Here is a 14,984-nt window from a genome sequence, read left to right as displayed (position 1 = left end):
TGTTTGCTGGCCTTGTATCTCATCTTGTTCTCTCTAGCCCCTTGACTTCTGACTTCTCATCCCTAACTTCCATCTATAAGTCAACCTAAACCCATCCAGCTAGATATATAATCAGCTTCTCTGCCTCTTTAACTTTATCTCCACTTCCTAACTCTAGCCCGCGTCTTTCCATGGCTCAGCAATTTCACAAATGACTTTCTGGGTAAGAAATCCATGGCAGGACCCAGCCCTCAAAACCTTCTTCTCTTTCCCAATTTTAAGGCAGCCTTCACTGTTCCAGCTTGTGAGTTGGACCCAGACAAAGGGAGCAGACCAAGGACAAATAAAAGGATTAGTGACCTGCTCAAGGGTCCAGCTGCGAGGTGAAGTGGAGTGTTTTGTAGGGGTGTGTGAGGTTCGTATCATCATGTGCAGCAGCCCTGAGAGATCAGATTTGGGGTTTGGTCCATAGTTAGTGGCTTGTGGGGAGTTATGTGAGAAGATACATGGATGAGGAAAATAAAGGGTTCACAGTGGGGTTGCTGATAGACTGACAGCAGAGGAGGTGTCAGTTGACCACGATCTTGGTGAGGCCCAAGATGGTGGGAGGGAGTGGAATTGAGATCTCACACCCATTGTGTGTTTTTGTGGACAACTCCTACAGCCCATCTCAACTCTCTCACCTTTCTTAAAACCACAGGTATATATTGAGGATTCACAGTCAGGTTAGAGGGTTGGATTAGATGACCCAAAACGTTCTTTCAAGGCCCATGAGAGCATTATGTGCTAAACAGAGAGAGTAAAATTAAGTGACTCATTTTATCAGTGATGACAACAGAAACACAGTGTGTCTTTAGACCTTTAGCCCTATGTTGGCTTCTTTTCTTTCTTTCTCTTTCTTTCTTTCTTTCTTTCTTTCTTTCTTTCTTTCTTTCTTTCTTTCTTTCTTTCTTTTTTTCTTTCTTTTCTTTCTTTCTTCTTTCCTTTCTTTCCTTCCTTACTTCCTTTCTTTCCCTTGTTCGTCTTGCATATGCATTTTCAATACTTGACCTAGAAGATTCCTGAACTGTGCCTCTGGAGGGCATGGAATTCTCTGATGCTCTGATGCCAGTATTTTTCTTTCTTTCTTTTTTAATAATGTATTTTATGATTCCTTTCCTCAAAATAATTATTTCAAAGTCAAGATTCCATTATAAGTGTTCATGCAGTGAGGGCTGTTGGACAGGTTCCTATAGATCATAACCAACGAGACTGCTTTTACCATAATGGGAGGCAGGTGTTGTGAGCTCTTAAGACGTTACGAGTAGCAGTCCTTTCTTTGGGTCTCAGAAATCTTTATTTCTCCTTTCTGAGCTGCTCATGGTGGAGACTTTGGCCCTAGTGTTTTTTTTTCTTCATCTGCTACCCATTTTCTCAAGTTTGTTTTCCTGTTACTTGTCCCTCCTTTTCATGACAGTGCGATAGCACTGTGGTTTCCAAGAGCTGTGCCTGTAACCGTATCATTATCACTTGTAGGACTGGTTTTGGTCTCTGGGAAGGGATTGATCCATTACTTAGCAATGAGAGAAGAAAAGTGGAAAGCCTGAGAAACTCACAAGAAAATTGCTGTTCTCTCTTCTTTTTCCTGTCAGAATCACTCCTTTCATGATAGATAACTCCAAAGGGATTTCTGGGAGATGGGTTCCATGCTGTGGTTTTACCTACTGATTTGAAGCCCCCCAGGTGACCTAAATCAGTATGTGAGTTACCAATTCCAGTATCATATTAATAAATGACATTTACCCTATCCTAGATATGGTAATTGGTGCTTTTATACGCATTATTTCATTTATGTGGTAGATGCTGTTATTATCCCCACGTTACAGTGAGGAATCTGAAGTTTAAAAGTTAAACCACGTACTGACAGCCATTTAGCTTAGTGGTATGGGTGGAATTTGAGCCCTCATGTCTGAGTTCAGAGTCTAAGGAGAGTGATCTTTTTTTTTTAATCCTAATTTTGACAGCCTCAAAGGACAATTGCATGCTGGCTTTAATTGTATGGGTTTAATTGTATGAAATTGTTATGCCATGAGTGATGTGATTGGGTTGACTGTATATTTGAGACATCCAGTAACAAACCATATAATAAAAGAAAAACAAAGCCAAAAAGCCCCGACCCACACTCACAAATAGAAACAAATTTTGCACGTTGCTGATGCCTTTCTCAAGTGACACTTATTTCTAAAACTCTTGCTATTATACTCAGTCTTTCTCTTTCATTCAGTCTCTTTCCTTCTCTTTCTTCCTGATTTTTCTCTTTTTGTTTTTCCTTTTTCCTGCTCTTGTGTTCCCTCTCTTTTCAAAAACTCCCAGTATATCTTCTTAGTAGGAGTTTCAGGTGTATGCATGAATTATTTACTGCTACTGCCCTGTGTTTTTGCAGTGGATTTGTGGAGAACTTTCTCATGGGGGCACCGTCTGCAGTTATTAACAACAGTTACAAACTGATCTGAGGAAGAAGCTTAGAAACACTTGGGCTGTTTCTTGCAAAATTCAGAATGCCGATGTAAGCCTAAGAGGGATGGAGGAAAGGCATTCCAGGAGACACTCAGGTTCCTAGATGGATATACCCATGTCAAGGAGCCCAGGTCATATGCAATCATTTCATCATGAGCACTGACTAATTCTGGAAGAGTTTTTTATTTTGGGTATGTTAAGAGTAGGAGTTTTCATTTCGTTTTGTTTTTTCAATAATATCCATTCTAACTAGATCATATCTCAAGGGCAGTGCTGCTGCATATGGTTGGGCAGGTTGTGCACTGAACAACTCTAGGGGATGCTTTTTATATTTCTACAGAACTGTATATGGGAGTCCATTCTGAGGGTATACAGCCAATTCTCATTATCTGCAACAGTCATATTCTATAAAGTCGCCACCAACATTGTATTAGCAATGACTGAACCATCGCTTCTAGGAGAAATACAGGGTAGGACTTCTGTGAGCCTCTGATCACAACATTTTCATCAACTGATTAATACACAAACTTGTTTTATGTGTGTTTTTGTTTAGACACACCTTATTTAATATATATTGTTGATCTATTAACAATGAACTCATGATCAACAGCGCTGTAATTCATGCCTTAACAAAGCTTTTCTAACATGTGTATTTTCTCCGTGAGAATCATCACAACATTCTTGAACTTAGGAACACCAGACAGTACGTCAGCACTACACTTGGAGGCCATTTTAAGCAGCAAAATCACCAACAAAAAGTGCAAAAATGTGACAAAGGTGGCACTAGACTGCAAAAAAGGACCCTTGTTTATAGTATGGGAGCTGAAACAAGAAGGCAGAGAGCCCCCTTATCTGACTTCAGCTGGGAATGTGCATGTCAGCTGAGTCACATTTTTCCGTGCTCTCTTCATGTCCTCGAACAACCATGAGAGCATAGTAAATATTGATTTGGGGGTTACAAATAAATTTTAGCCAGTAGATGAATTTGCAAATACGGCATTGGTGAGTAATGAGGATCAACAACTGTACGTTCTTTTAACTAAGAGCTGGAGGAACCTGAGGTGGGAGAGGTGTTGCACTGAGACTGATCTTATGGGAAGCAGAGTCTAGCATTTAGAGTTGGGAGCCACTCTAGATGGCATCCAACCTAATCTCATTAGCTCTTGGTTGAGGAAGAGGCTCAAAGACATTATGTGACCTGTGGAAGGCCATGCAGCTAATGACTGGGGAGTAAACTCTTAAGCTGGAGTAGTAGTTTATGGGGACAGAGACCTGATGCACCACAGTGATGCCCTGCCCCTCTGTGTGTGCCATGGTGAGATTCCCCACAGGGCTTCCTGGAGCTGTTACATTGAAAGCGACGGGCTAGGGGGATGGTGTCACTAAATAGCTCTTCCGTATGCGGGCTTCTGTCAGTCTGTTCAGGCCACTCTTACAGAACGCCTTAGACTGGGTGACTTATAAACAACAGGAATTTATTTCTCACAGTTCTAGAGGCTGGAAATCCAAGATCAAGGCACCAACAGATTCAGTGTCTGGTAAGACTTGCTTCCTAGTTCAGAGATGAACATCTCACTGTCCTCACGGGGTTCAAGGGGCCAGGGCTGTCTCTTGGACCTCGTTTATGAGGGCACTAGTTCTGTTCTTGAGGGCTGTGTCTTCATGACATAATCACCTCCCAAAGACCCCACTTCCAAATACCGTCACGTTGGGGATTAGGTTTCAACATATGAATTTTGCGAGGACACGAACATTCAGTCTGTTGCTGCTTCCCACCCCATTTGTTTAATTCTTTGTTCAAGAACTGGTTTTTGCATGCATACTGTGTGCCGGCACTATGCTAGGTGCTAGGGTACTGGGGGTGAATGGGACCCCATGAGGAATGAACAGTCCAGCTGAAGGCCTTCCCAGGGGTGGGCACCAGCACATACACGGCTAGAGGCCACTGGCACTGTGCCATCTGGAAGAAACATTCCTTTCCCAGCAAGAGAAACTCTCCACGAGCTAGACATAATGTCACATCTCAAAATCCTGCCCTAAGAAGCCTCTCCTGTCACCTACCTGGCAGTGGTTTTCCTGACTCTAGATAGGGCTGGACTGTACTTAAATGGCTTTTATAGTCCTTTGGTTCATTTTCTTTCCTCAGATAAAGAAAAGATGCGAAGCCTATGATAGAGTCTAATGCCACCCCTTTACATGGCCACAGTAAAATGTCCAAAGGCTCTCTGTAGGCCCTACTGGTTCCAGGGAATTTAAATCAGTAATTCTTACTTGTTAAATGCTAAGTAAAATAACTTTAATTATATACATGTATCTGTATGCATATATATATAATATATATTATATATTTTATATATAATATATATATTTTATATATATATATATATAATATATACATCTCTCTCCAAGCATAAAGAATAGAAGAGAGAATGTTTGTTTGTGATAACAGTATCCTCTCTTGGAGATGATTGGCAAGGGAACCTTGAAGCCCTGTCTGGGGAAACTGGATTGAGCCTGCCTGGACAGTGCCTTACATCTGGTATGTGTCCTTTTGGCATTGGCAGGTGTCTGCACTCACTCTCTGAAGGAGACGTGAGCTTCATATCTGGATTTGGGGGCATGTGTGGCAGTGTGAGTGGTGGTTAATAACAGCATGTGCTTTGGAGTTAGGTTGAACTGGGTTCTAATCCTGTCTCCATGTCATCTTGGGCACATTACTAAGGCTCTCTTTGCTTCCAGATTCTTATCTGTGAAATATGATAATAACATTATACACTATAGTTCATTATATAAAATGCTTAGTGCAGTGATGCATAGATAAGGCTGGGTAAATGGTATTTTTGTAGTAGTAATTATCCAGTAGGATCTGGTTGGTATTAGGGGCTGTGTACACGCAGTGTGCACTGGTTTAATCTAAGGCAAGACCTTCCAACCCTGGACTCGCCAACCAGGCGCTTGCCTTCCTTCTGCAGGTGGTCTCAGGCTGAGGGCTACATCTGCCTCCAGTCCCTGACCTGCAGAGAGCCTCACTTCCAGTTGCATTGGTGCCAAACTGCTCATCACTTAGCCCTCAGCTGCTGTCATTTTGAGTAGCGATCGTGTGTATTGCATCTAATAAGCACCACCCTGGTCTATATTTTTTATTTTATACAAATGTGGAGCTTAGCTAAGAAAAGTAAGGATGGCCATAGAGAGCACGTTAGCTCCAGGGCCAGGAACTGAATTGTTTTGTTTCTGGAGGGCTCCATGCCAGTATCTGGTCAGGATGTAGTCAAGAGGTCGGGGAAAGTAACTCAGGGATCAGCAGTATTACAGATAAGCCCAGACATTCATCCGAGATGTGTGCAGAGGAATATATCTGCAGGAGTATGCAATTTCTTTTAACTCTTGCTCTTGCTGCCTGTGTTCATAATCAGATTGGTTTTTCAGCCTTGATAAAAAGATCACTACTATTGTATAATAATTCTCTGTCACTTACCACTGTGTATTCCTGGACAAGTGACTTAATCTCTCTGAGTCTCAGTTTCTCTTGCTAGAAAATGGGGGGATATTTTTAGTACCTATCTCCTGGGGTTGTTATGAGAATTAAATGAGATGAATATGTGCATGAGAAAATGAATGTGCATGAGATAAGGTGAGATCATGAACTGAGCTCAGCAGCTACCTTATAACAGAGGAAGCATTTGATAAATATCAACTGATACTAAGTTGCTATTGAACTGTAGTTAATAAATTTAAAAATGTTTGATCTTCCTTAGTCTTAAATAAGTAAACATTGAATACTGAGGATCTCTGTACTTTCTGGTCCCTGGGATTTATGATTTGTAAGCAACTACTGTGTGTGTGTGTGTGTGTGTGTGTGTGTGTGTGTGTGTGTGTGTGCTTGCATGTGCATGTACAGGTCTGTACATCTGTGTATTTAAATTAGAATGATCTAGCTCACTGAGAGTTCACAACCTGGGGCTCACAGACTTGCCTAGCCTGGGAAAGTCCTGCCGTGTTCTTTGGAGGTGAGTCGTCCTTCCTGCCAAAGTAACATGCTGCCTTCTGCAGGCAGTCACTGGAGAGGGGTTAGCACAGTGCCAGCCTCATACAGGTGGGGAGGCAGGCAGGTACTGGGCCCATGGGCTGAAGAGTAGGGATGACTGCAGGGATACAGTGGAATAAAGAAAGAATGTAGGGAATAGCCAAAAATGAACACTTAGCAGATGACTGATTGAGCAGGGCATATTTGATGGGATGTATGATAAAATCATTTTCTGAAAAATTTCTCCTATTTTATATTTGAGCTCTGCCCCCACCCCCAAGTTATGACTCTTTAGGTATTTTAGGTATAAAAAAGCAGTTTGCTGGAGATGTGGGACAGCATTAATTGTTTTTTTACCTTGGTACTCCTTTTTACCTTCCAACTCCTAGTTCTACCAATTTATCCTTTTTTCTCTAGTAAGTCTTACTTGGATTCTGAAATACCCCCAATATAGTCAATATTAATATTCCACAGTGGGAAGAGTATGGGTTATAAAATATTCATAATGCATCAGGCAATGAGTGCTGCATTACCATAAATAAAATAATTTCTTTTAGATTAAAAAAATATTATGGCTGATAACCCTGTATTGTAAAATAGAAATTTACTGAGAGTAGAACTGAAATGTTCTCACCCAAAAAAAAAAAAAAAAAGGATAAACATGTGAGGTTATGGATGTGTTAATTAACTAGATGGGAAGAATTCTTTCACAATGTATATGTATATCAAATCACCATGATGTACACTTCAAATATCTTACAATTTTATTTGTCAATTACAACTGTATTAAGCAGAAATTTATAAAAACATTTTAGAAGCAATATTATTAGTATTTATGTGATGAAATATAAAAAAGGAGGTTGAATTATACTAAATAATGTATTTTTTTGCCTCTTGCTCTTTCGCTTACCTTATAGCTTACACAAGTTGTTACTTAAACCATTTGTTACCTAGAGATATTTGTTATAACTGGTTGGAATTTTAGCCCCATTTAATTCATTCAACTGGCAACTTTTTGATTAGAAAAAAGTAACTGAGAAGAAATTTCCACTTCCTTCTTTATTTTATTTTTACTGTTTATTATGGAAAATTCCAAACAAATTCAAAAGAATAATGTAATGAATACCTATGTATTATCACCACCCATCAATTCTTGGCCAATTTATTTAATCTGTACAGTCACCTCCTTCTTCGTATCTTGTATTTTTTTAAAGTAAATCCAATGATATCATTTCATCAATAAATATTTAATATGTGTGTGTAAATGATAGTGACTCTTCTAAAACTATAACCAAAATAACATTATCACATCTAACAAAATAATTAATTGTTCCTTAATAACTTCAGATATTCAGTCATGTTCAAATTTCTAACTGTCTCTGTTTTGTTGTTGGTTTGTTTATAAGGATCCATATTAGGTCCAGACATTGTGATTGGTTATGTTCCATTTTATTTATTTCTTTCATAAAATTTTTTTTTTTTTTCAATTTTAAATACAGTTTTATTTAAGACATTGCATTTTCCACTTACAATACAGTGCTTGTAAAGTGCAATGTTATTTGCTTTCCCTGTGCACACGTTCCATGTTCAAGTATCAAGAATGCCCAGTTTACTACAGCAGCTCAACTTTAAAACTGCCATGGAATTTGCTACAAATTTAGGTCCTTCAATGTTGTGTGGAATAATGCTAAACCTATGCTAAGCTGGCTTAATCAACCTCTTCAATGGTGGGCCCAGAGGAGGCACCACCAGACGGAGGAGCTCCACCACCAGGGAAGCCCCCGGGCATTCCTCCTGGCATGCCTCCTGGCATGCCTCCTGCGCTCTGGTACAGCTTGGTAATGATGGGGTTGCAGACTTTTTCCAGCTCCTTCTGCTGATGTTCAAATTCTTCCTTCTCTGCAGTCTGGTTCTTATCAAGCCAGTTGATTATTTCATTACACTTATCAAGAATCTTCTGTTTGTCCTCATCATTAATCTTGCCTTGAAGTTTCTCATCCTCAACAGTAGCTTTCATGTTGAAAGCATAGGATTCAAGAGAATTCTTTGAAGACACCTTATCCCGCTGCTTCTCATCTTCAGCTTTATACTTCTCTGCTTCCTGAACCATGCGTTCAATGTCTTCCTTGCTCAAACGGCCCTTGTCATTAGTGATGGTAATCTTGTTCTCTTTTCCTGTGCTCTTATCCACAGCAGAGACATTGAGGATGCCATTGGCATCAATATCAAAAGTGACTTCAATCTGAGGAACACCACGGGGAGCAGGAGGTATGCCTGTGAGTTCAAACTTGCCAAGCAGGTTGTTATCCTTGGTCATGGCACGCTCACCTTCATAAACCTGAATGAGTACACCGGGCTGGTTGTCCGAGTAGTTTGTGAAGGTCTGCGTCTGCTTGGTGGGAATGGTGGTGTTGCGCTTGATGAGGACAGTCATGACTCCACCAGCAGTTTCAATTCCAAGGGAAAGAGGAGTGACATCCAACAGCAGCAAGTCTTGAACATTTTCAGATTTGTCTCCAGATAAAATGGCTGCCTGGACAGCTGCACCATAAGCAACAGCCTCATCAGGGTTGATGCTCTTATTCAGTTCTTTCCCGTTGAAAAAGTCTTGTAGAAGTTTCTGAATCTTGGGGATGCGGGTTGAACCACCCACCAGGACAATATCATGGATCTGAGACTTGTCTAGCTTGGCATCCCGAAGGGCTTTCTCCACAGGGTCTAGTGTGCCACGGAACAAGTCAGCATTCAGTTCTTCAAATCGGGCACGGGTAATTGAGGTATAGAAGTCGATTCCTTCATAGAGGGAATCAATCTCAATACTGGCCTGGGTGCTGGAAGAGAGAGTGCGCTTAGCACGCTCACAAGTAGTACGAAGGCGACGGACAGCCCTCTTGTTCTCACTGATGTCCTTCTTGTGCTTGCGCTTGAATTCTGCAATAAAATGGTTGACCATCCGGTTGTCAAAGTCTTCTCCACCTAAGTGGGTATCTCCAGCTGTAGATTTGACCTCAAAGATTCCATCCTCAATAGTGAGGATTGACACATCAAAAGTGCCACCACCTAAATCAAAGATCAGCACATTTCTTTCTGCTCCAACCTTTTTGTCTAAGCCATAGGCAATAGCAGCAGCAGTTGGCTCATTGATAATTCTAAGTACATTGAGCCCAGCAATAGTTCCAGCATCTTTGGTAGCCTGACGCTGAGAATCATTAAAGTAAGCGGGTACTGTGACAACAGCATTGGTAACAGTCTTCCCAAGATAGGCTTCTGCTATTTCCTTCATCTTTGTCAAAACCATGGATGACACCTCCTCTGGATAAAAACTTTTTGTCTCTCCCTTGTATTCTACTTGAACCTTAGGCCTGCCTGCATCATTCACCACCATGAAAGGCCAATGCTTCATATCAGACTGGACAACAGCATCATCAAATCTTCGTCCAATGAGGCGTTTGGCATCAAAAACCGTGTTGGTGGGATTCATCGCAACTTGGTTCTTTGCAGCATCACCGATCAATCGTTCGGTATCAGTAAAGGCGACATAGCTTGGGGTAGTTCGGTTCCCCTGATCATTGGCAATTATTTCCACCTTTCCGTGCTGGAAGACACCCACACAAGAATAGGTGGTGCCAAGATCAATGCCAACTGCAGGTCCCTTAGACATGGTTGCTGGAGCGCAGGCCCGGGTCCACTGGAGGACAATACAGCTACCTACAAAGCTGCCGCCGCGTTCAACGAGCCATAAAATTTTTTTTGAAGTTGTGCTTTTTTCATTTTAAATGTCTAGTGCAAGATGCCCTCATTGTGAACTGGATTAGTTTCCTAGCTGTTTTAGGAACTCGTATGACCATGAGCAAATTACTTCACCTCTCTGAGCCTCAGTTTTCTAGTTTGTAAAATGTTACTGTTGAGCTAGAAGACCTTTAAAGTCATCTACAGGTCTCAAATTTTGTAATGACATAAACTACTTGCAAGAAAAAAATGATATTTGGACTTTCTTTTTTCTTTTTGAAAGAGGAAATGACTTTTAGAAAGGTGACAAGTCAGAGCCACAGATAAAACATGCAATGATGCTGAGAGATTCTTTTTGCTTTTTTTTTTTTTTTTGGTACGCGGGCCTCTCACTGCTGTGGCCTCTTCCATTGCGGAGCACAGGCTCCGGACGCACGGGCCCAGCCGCTCCGTGGCATGTGGGATCCTCCCAGACCAGGTCACGAACCCGCGTCCCCTGCATCGGCAGGCGGACCCTCAACCACTGCGCCACCAGGGAAGCCCTCTTTTTGCTTTTTTAAAAAGAAATTTTGCTCTCATGGATGCTGATAGTTGGCTTATTACCTTTAGAGTGCATAAACTATCCTTTTCACCTGTATTTAACTGAGCATGGTCCATGGCTGATTTGAAGTTGGTTATGAATAAAGAAAAACAACATTTATTTGGGATTTAACTTTAAAACCTTGTTAGGTGAGTTCTCTTTTGACAATGGTGGACTGTTATTTTGAACCAGTCTCCCACTGAAAACAACTGGAAAATATGTATAAAATATGAGAAAACTTTTGATTAAAAGCATTAGGAGAGCTATTAAGATAGTAAATCATAGGACCAAGATACAGGTGAGGAAGTGTCCAAAAAACAGTGGTTGATAGGTTTCGAAACTGAGTACAGCTTTTAATACAATCATGGGGCTGATGGAGGACCAAATTGGGATTAGGGCCTACCTGGGAGCAAGGCCAGTAAATACCTCAGACTTTCATTTGAGAACTTGAGGGATTGAATCCTAGAAGCGTGAATAAGCAGAAAATAGACCAGTCCCACAAAGACTGAAGCTGAGCTGTGAATCAGGTCAATCTCTGGCTGGATTAAGATGGTTTAAGAATTATTGGTACTCTTAGACTAGCTGCCTGCCAAAAGTGAAATTATTCCTGTCTGGAGGAAGATAGCATCATCTAGAGCCTCCAATAATCTCTAGTACTTTAAAAAATACTACTTAAAAAAATATACACACACACACACACACATTGTTCTCTACTCAAGCAGAAATAATAGCCAGGTACATGAGAAGAAAAGATGTAACTCAAAATTAAAAAAGAAAAAAAGATGATAGAAACAGGCCTACTAGGGTCTCATATAATGGAATTTTCATAGTCTTTACAACAATGATTAATATGTTCAAGGAATTAAAAGATAAGAGTGAGAATTTCAGTAGATAACTGGAAGCTAAGGAAAAGAACCAAAAAAAGTATATAATTAACAAAATAAAACAACTGATATTAAGAACACAGTGAATGGCTTTAACAGATTTGACACAGTTGAAGAGTGAAGTAGTAAACTAAAAGATAGAGCAGAAGAAAATATTTGGTCTGAAACACAGAGGAAGAAGAAAGTAAAATACAGTAAACAGTGTAAGAGACCAATAAGATCTGGTGAAAAGTACAGCATTGTGTAATTGGTGTCCCTGAAGGAGGGGAGAGATGGAATGGGAAAGCAACATTTGAAGAGTAAATGAGAGGTATCAAACAAGCACTTTGAACCCTACGCAGGATAAAGACAAAGAGAAAACTTAGTATAAATACTGAGAACCAACACAAAGAGAAAATCACAAAATTAGCCAGAGAATAAAGATACATTACTTTGAAAGGAGAAACAAGATACTAAGATGATTTTCCAGTGGAAATCATGAATGCCAGAAAACAAGGAAAAGATATTTTCAAAGTCGTGAAGAAAAACAACTGCCAATGTAGAATTCTATACCTAGCAAAAATGGCCTTCAAACTCAAAGGTGAAAAAAGACATCTTGAGACAAACAAAAACTGAGAATTTATTGTTAGCGGATCTACACTAAACAAAATACTAAAGAATGTTATTTAAGCAGTAGAAAAATTATGCCAGAGGGAAGCTCAGGGATACAGGAAGGAATGAAGAACAAGAAAAATGGTAAATATAGGAGTTAATCTAAATGATTGAAAAAAACATTCTAAGGTCCTTGCATGATCTAGGAAGTAGTAAAAATGCTAATTTAAACTAGATTTTAATAGGTCAGGGATGCATGTTATAATTTCTAGAGTATCAATTAAAAACAAAGTTAAGGAATGCATAACTAACAAGCAAATTAAGGTGGGACATAGAATAATAAAAAATTCTTGATAAAACCAAAATAAGGCAAGAAGAGAAAGAGGAACAAATATAAAGCAAATAGTAAGATGGAAGATTTAAACATAAATATATATTTAATTCCATTAAATATAAAATATTAAAGCCTCTCATCAAAAGATTATCAGACTGGAAAAACAAATAAACAAAGCCTAAGTATATGGTGCTTACAAGAAACACATCTTAAATATAAAGATTCAGAAACATTGAAAGAAAAAGTTTGGAAAATGAAATACCATGCAAACACTAAAGAAAAGATAGTCAGTATAGCTATGATATCTTAATGCAAGAAGAATTACTCAGCATTTCACAATGATAAACAGGTCAATCTACCAGGAATCTGTACTACTTTTAAATGTGTATATACCTAATAGCATGGCTTCAAAATATGTAAAGGAAAAATTGACAGAATTACAAGGAGACACAGACAAACCCATAATGACAAGGGGAGATTTTAATATGCCTTTCCCAATAATTGATAGATAAGTGGACAAAAAAAATCAGAGGATATATAATATTTGAACAAATTAATCAACCTGACCTAACTGATATACAGTATATACAACAGTACACACACAACTGCAAAATATACATTTCTTTCGAGTGAACATTGTACCTTTGTCAAAAATGAACATGTACCAGGCATAGAGCATGTCTTAATTTCAAAAAATTAAAATCTGAAAAGTACGTTTCTGAACACTGAGAAATAAAGCTAGAAATTGCTAATAAAAACTACTTAGAAAATTCCCAAATATTTTGGAAAATGTCAATATTTCTGTAACTAATAGGTCAAAGAAATCATAAGAGAAATTAAAAAACATTTTGAACAGAATGATAAAAATACTGTAGAGTACAGCTAAAGCATTGAAAAAAGAGAAATTTGAAACCTTAAAAATATATCTAAAAACTTAAAAAGAAAGGCTAAAAAATCTCAAGAAGTTGGAGAAAAGACTAATAAATGAAACCTAAAGAAAGAGGAAGAAAAGAATGAATATAGGAATAGGTATTAATGAAATAGAAGCATTATTACATTATTACAATAAAGTGAATGAGCAAATGTCAAAACTTGTTTTTGGAAAGATTAGAAAAATTGATAAACCTCTGATGAGACTGTATTCCTTGACTTCGGAGAATTATTGTTTGGGCTAACAAATACATTCCAAATTCGACTTTTGGGTTGACCATTACCTTTTTTTCCCTTTTTCTTCTTATTTTTTAAAATTAACTTATGTATATAACGTTAAAAAAGACCAGTACTTTTATAGCCCTCTGTACATTCTTTGCTTAATCAGCTTTAAAAAGAAATAACTTTTTTTTTTTTTTTTTGTGGTACGCAGGCCTCTCACTGTTGTGGCCTCTCCCGTTGCGGAGCACAGGCTCCGGACGCGCAGGCTTAGCGGCCACGGCTCACGGGCCCAGCCGCTCCGCGGCATGTGGGATCTTCCCGGACCAGGGCACGAACCCGTGTCCCCTGCATCGGCAGGCGGACTCTCAACCACTGCGCCACCAGGGAAGCCCAAGAAATAACTTTTAACCTTTTTTTCATTATAAAGTGATATATGTTCACTGAACAAAATATACGTATGCGAAAAGGAGATTTATCGGAAAAATTTCAAATCCCAGATAACAGTTGCTTTTGATATATATTCTCTGAAGGTCATTTCTTTCCTTGTAGATTCACATATATTTACAAAAATGTGATAATGTGTATTCTGTTTTATAATCTTCTTATCCACTTAGTACTGTGTGATGACTATTTTTCCATGTCATGAAGTATCTTTCTATTGAATTATTTTAATGACCACATGACCTAATTTACTCAGGTGTATAGTTGCCAGTGTTTGGACACAGATTGTTTGCACTATTTTTACTGTTACAAACAGGGCTATGATAAACATTCTTGTAACTAAATTTTTGTGCAAATCACTGATTATTTCCTTTGGATAAATACCTGAAAGTGAAATTGCTGAGAGAGAAAAAAGTCATTTTTAAGGCTTCCTGTATTTATTGTTCAATTACCTTCCAGAAAGATTGTGCCAAGTTATAATCTCATCAACATCAACAGTGTATAAGAGTATCCATTACCAATACTGCCTCCAAATTAGGCATAATCTTTTGAAATAAATTTCACCTAATTATCTTAACCTATTCTGCAAGTGCTGAGTCAGAGTTTCCAAAAGGATGACAGTTGTGGGCACTGAAGTGAGAGAACTTTGCAATGGGCCTTACTCCGGGTGGACAGCTCACGGAAGGGACAGTGGTTGGAGTTAAGGGTGTTCAGGGGCCAGGAGCCATAGATAAGACAAAAGAGGTGAAAGCATAGCTGTTTTTTATTCTC

General features: G+C 39.1%; 2 protein-coding genes across 9 annotated transcripts in view; one reads left to right on the top strand and one right to left on the bottom strand.

Annotated features, from left to right (window-relative positions):
- FRAS1 (Fraser extracellular matrix complex subunit 1) overlaps positions 1 to 14,984 on the top strand; it is a 552,940-nt gene that overhangs the window by 140,302 nt on the left and 397,654 nt on the right. The window lies entirely within an intron of this gene.
- LOC101284349 (heat shock cognate 71 kDa protein-like) lies at positions 8,002 to 10,233 on the bottom strand. Its single transcript, XM_012536882.3, has one exon. The coding sequence runs from the start codon at positions 10,161 to 10,163 to the stop codon at positions 8,211 to 8,213; it is 1,953 nt and encodes a 650-aa protein (XP_012392336.3). The 5' UTR covers positions 10,164 to 10,233; the 3' UTR covers positions 8,002 to 8,210.

The sequence above is a fragment of the Orcinus orca genome, chromosome 4 (assembly GCF_937001465.1).
Source record: "Orcinus orca chromosome 4, mOrcOrc1.1, whole genome shotgun sequence".
In the NCBI taxonomy this organism is placed as follows: Eukaryota; Metazoa; Chordata; class Mammalia; order Artiodactyla; family Delphinidae; genus Orcinus; species Orcinus orca.
The sequence above is the reverse complement of the archived record's forward strand: the minus strand, read 5'-3'. Positions and strand labels throughout refer to the sequence as shown.